Source organism: Olea europaea, unplaced genomic scaffold (genome assembly GCF_002742605.1).
Source record: "Olea europaea var. sylvestris unplaced genomic scaffold, O_europaea_v1 scaffold709, whole genome shotgun sequence".
Classification (NCBI taxonomy): Eukaryota; Viridiplantae; Streptophyta; class Magnoliopsida; order Lamiales; family Oleaceae; genus Olea; species Olea europaea.
Window position 1 is genome coordinate 78,464 of NW_019265488.1, and position 4,011 is coordinate 82,474.

Consider the following 4,011-nt stretch of genomic DNA (forward strand, 5'->3'; position numbering starts at 1 on the left):
CCCCCATTTGATCCCCATTATATTACATTATATTTTTCTCTCATATTTTCAACCACACAATCTTTCATAAAATAATATTACACGTAAATCGAAAATTTTTCCTTCTTTTTCAACCACTCATTCTTTTCAAAAAACACTATTTCACCCAATTTCATTATCGAAAATAGGAGTCAAACAGAGATTAAATTATTTTATTATTTTCCTATATTAAAAAATAACACACTATAAATACATTTAATTATGAAGAGTAAATTTGAGGAACCAAACCCACTCTTCAAATCGAAGCGTTAATTTAATATCTCTAAAGCATGATTTTAAAGAATGACTCTTTAAAATAGGGAGAATCTTTTCTTCTCTTCACGTTTGAAAATACTCTTTAAGATACTCTAAAAAGTATAATATGGTACAGCACTAATGTCATGGCCCAGTAAAGCTCATCTGATAGTATCTCGAGATGGCGTGACAGGGCCTGCATTTTCTTGAAAAAGGGAAGGCTGGATAAGGGCAATTCCGAAGCTTCATGTGAAAGAACAATCAAAGGATAATAGATCGCATGTTCGAGAACAATATGGAAAAATGAACCATAGTACAAAACTTACAATGATGCAAAAACCAAAAACAATATTTGCGTTTGCATGCACCAGATGTTGATAAAGAAATTCAAATTCCTTGCTCAAACTGTAAGTTCAATACATCAAACATGTTTTCCTCGTGCTTATAAGTTATAAGCTGTTTTTCTCAACAAGCAAGACAAACATTTGCAACAACAGAAAATAAAAACGATAATAAGAAAAATATTCACAATTATTATTAGGAATTTACATGGGTCAGTAAAAGTGCTTATCCATAAGTTAATCCAGTTGCTTATCGGCCCAACGATAGCGCCACCGTAGTGTCGAGCCGCCATGCAAACCCTCCAGTGTCCATTCTCCAAACGTCACATGGCAGTGTGACAGAAATCTTGTCTTTACCGCACGTGACCACCCTAACCCGGCACGTAAACGAAGGAACCCCGGCAGGTACCACCACTCCCGCCTTAATTACAAGACACGCCACCACCTCCTCCGTGCCCGCAGCCACCATCTGCCGATATGTCCCATTGGTCCACATCACCCGATTCAGACTGTCGGATATGAAACCCGGACACGTGTCACGCTGTAGGCCCATCACCCTCTCCTCGTCAGTTCGGCCAAGACGATAACAGTCCACCGAACTGTTAGTTACACATTCAACTTTAACCCATGAAACCACAGCCGCGGCCGATTTCTCTCTCTCTTCACCCCCAAAGCTCAACCATAAAGGAGCACTGGGTGCCGCTCTTTTCTTACTTTCCTTCACGTCAGATGTCTCTGGAAACAAAGGCAGCGTCACCACCGTTTCTCCGCCTAAAACAGACCCACCGGAGGCGGAGTTCTCCGGCGAAGCCTTTCTTTTTCTGTTACAGACCTTTTTATTTGTATTTTTGGCACTGGCAGAGTCTTTAGTATATTTTCTCTTCCCACGGCCAGTTTTGACAGATGGGTCGGTGTTTTCCGGCACGGAGTTGCTTCCGCCGCCTGAAACTGACCCATTTTGGGATGGTGGCTTTGGAGCTATTGGCCGGAATCGCATCATTATCCGGCCAAAGTTAGACATGTCGGACACGCCGCCACCAGTGTACCTCGCTATACAGCACCCTCCTCTTCCATCCATATTACTCGTCTTTTTTTTTTTATGTAAAATTTCAGTACTAATAATATGACTTAAACAAAATAAGTAGCCTGAAGTTGGCTGAATAAAGATTGAACAAGAGGCAGTTTGATATATACTGAAAGTTGAGGAAGTAAATTTGCAATTGAGGTCATCAAACTTTTTAGGGACTCTTCATAAGTTCGTCACTCAAGTTTGATTTACTTTAATTTTATCATCTAAATTAATTTTTCTTTTCAATTTCACCATGACCAAAAGTTAAAACCTGTCTCATGTGGCCAATAGAATGCTTAAACTAATACTTTTTAAAATGTCTAGAAAATATGAACTTATGGTCAAAATTCACCTCTCTCAAGGTTTAGGTTGGCAAAAATTGTCATTTAATCCATATCGAGTCAAACATTTCAGTATACGAGTATTCAAATTTGTTTTTTGATTTTTTCATTTGTAACTTTTTATCAGTTAATAGAATTGTAATTTTTTTTTTTTTATCAATTTATCATTTGATGATGCATGTAAGAGTAATTGAATAGCAAGGAGGAGTTACGTGCTAGTCAATCACTTCACTTTTTATATTGATTTTGTCCTTCGGAGGAAACATATATGTGAAGCAACCCTCATACAGTCTACAAGTAGAATTCAGATAAACTAAGGATGTCTGGGAAGAGCCAATCTTTGTGAGTAGCTTATCTAATCAATCAAGATAAAAGCATGTATCTTGCTCATAAACACAATAGAGAAGCTTTTCGAAATAACCTAAAGGGTTCAACTGGCTTCCCATTTCCAGATCATTCATATTGAGTGAATTATTTCATTTCGTTATTGCAAAAAAATATATTTGAATCCGTAATTTTGGTCATGGTTACATGTAAAATCATCAAATCAAAACAAAAATGTAAAGTCAGTGATTGAAAGTGAACAAACTAAAGCTGAATAACCAACACGAAAGAAACCCATATTCCAAATTACTTCCAAAAAATAAAATAAAAAAAAAATCCCCAAGTTTAGGGTTTTTTCCTTATTAAGTTAGGACACGTACGATGATAATTTCGACACGCAGAAAGCCGATTGGTACAAATAGTGGGCCACGTGATAGTAGCCCTAGCTATCCAATAGAAAAGGAGTATAGGTGGACCCAAAATTTGAACCAATAAGATTTCGAAGAGTGGCTAGTAATTAGTCAGAAGCGGGGCACATAGGTCGTCGTGCTTTGGGCCTTGTCTACGACGGTGGATGTACTCTTTGAATGACACGTGTATTTAATTCTTGATTTTTCGGATAGTAATGAGCTCCTTTTGTGGGCGATTACAAGTTTTTTATTGCGCCGCGTGGACGGTTGATTGGAGAGACAAAAATAAAGGGGTTCGGTTTTTACTTAAATCTGCTTATAAGTTGAAGATGTTTGGCTGATTTTTTTGGTTGGTACGCAAGTGTTTATAAAAGTCAAATTACTTCTACTCAATTATTTTTAGGATTTATAAGAATTACTCATGTATTGATCACATTTTTTTTTTTTTAGAATAATGCTATTTCCACTGAAAACTACCGACAGTCGATTTTTCATTTGATGTATAATTCAAAAAATAATTACCATATCTATATATTAAATACCAAATCGTCAAGTGTATGCCACCTAGGACGATTACTGGCAGTCTTCACTACGAATTGCATTACTCTTTTTTTTAATAAACAAAAATGTTTATAAATACTTGCCAAAAATGGGCTAAAATTAAAATTGTCAGAACCATAATTTGATTGGAATGGTGAAAATATCTAAACTTATGCATAACTCATGTTTATAAATTGTTTTATAAATATTCATGTCACTTTATATCCACAATTACCTCTTATATATCACTCATTTTTACCTATTTAAAATTTAAACTGTTTATTCAATTTCTGAACATGCTTTAAATCTATGGCTGATTTTTAACAAGCTAATTAGAAGTTTATCTCCAGAATTGGGAGAAATGAGAGAATACATTTTAGTTGATGAATCAAAATGGAAATGCCACCGTCGATTTGAGGTGACAATAGGAGGATAACAAATTTCATATTAGGGATATTAACTTTTGAATTTTGATTTGAGCTCTAATTAGAAACTAAACGTTTAACTAGTAAATACTCAACCACTAATATTACTTAATTCTTTAAAAATAAGATGAAATGTTCACCCAAAAAAAATATATAAAAAAAAAAGGTGAAAGATTCTGAGGAATGTTATGATCTAGTAGCAAGATCATAGTTATCCGTCAATTTTAAGATCCTATATGCCATTCAAATCGTTCGATCATTTTGGAATTGTATGATCGCAATGTGGAT

At 35.3% G+C, this 4,011-nt stretch overlaps 1 protein-coding gene across 1 annotated transcript; it reads right to left on the minus strand.

Moving 5' to 3' along the window:
• Positions 1-647: 647 nt before the first annotated feature.
• Positions 648-1,760, minus strand: LOC111390744. Its single transcript, XM_023015842.1, has one exon. It carries the CDS (start codon positions 1,690-1,692, stop codon positions 865-867), a length of 828 nt encoding a protein of 275 aa, XP_022871610.1. The 5' UTR covers positions 1,693-1,760; the 3' UTR covers positions 648-864.
• Between the last annotated feature and the right edge of the window lie 2,251 nt (positions 1,761-4,011).

Coding starts and splice junctions, on each gene's coding strand:
- LOC111390744 (XM_023015842.1), bottom strand. CDS start 1,692: ATGGATGGAAGAGGAGGGTGCTGTATAGCGAGGTACACTGGTGGCGGC.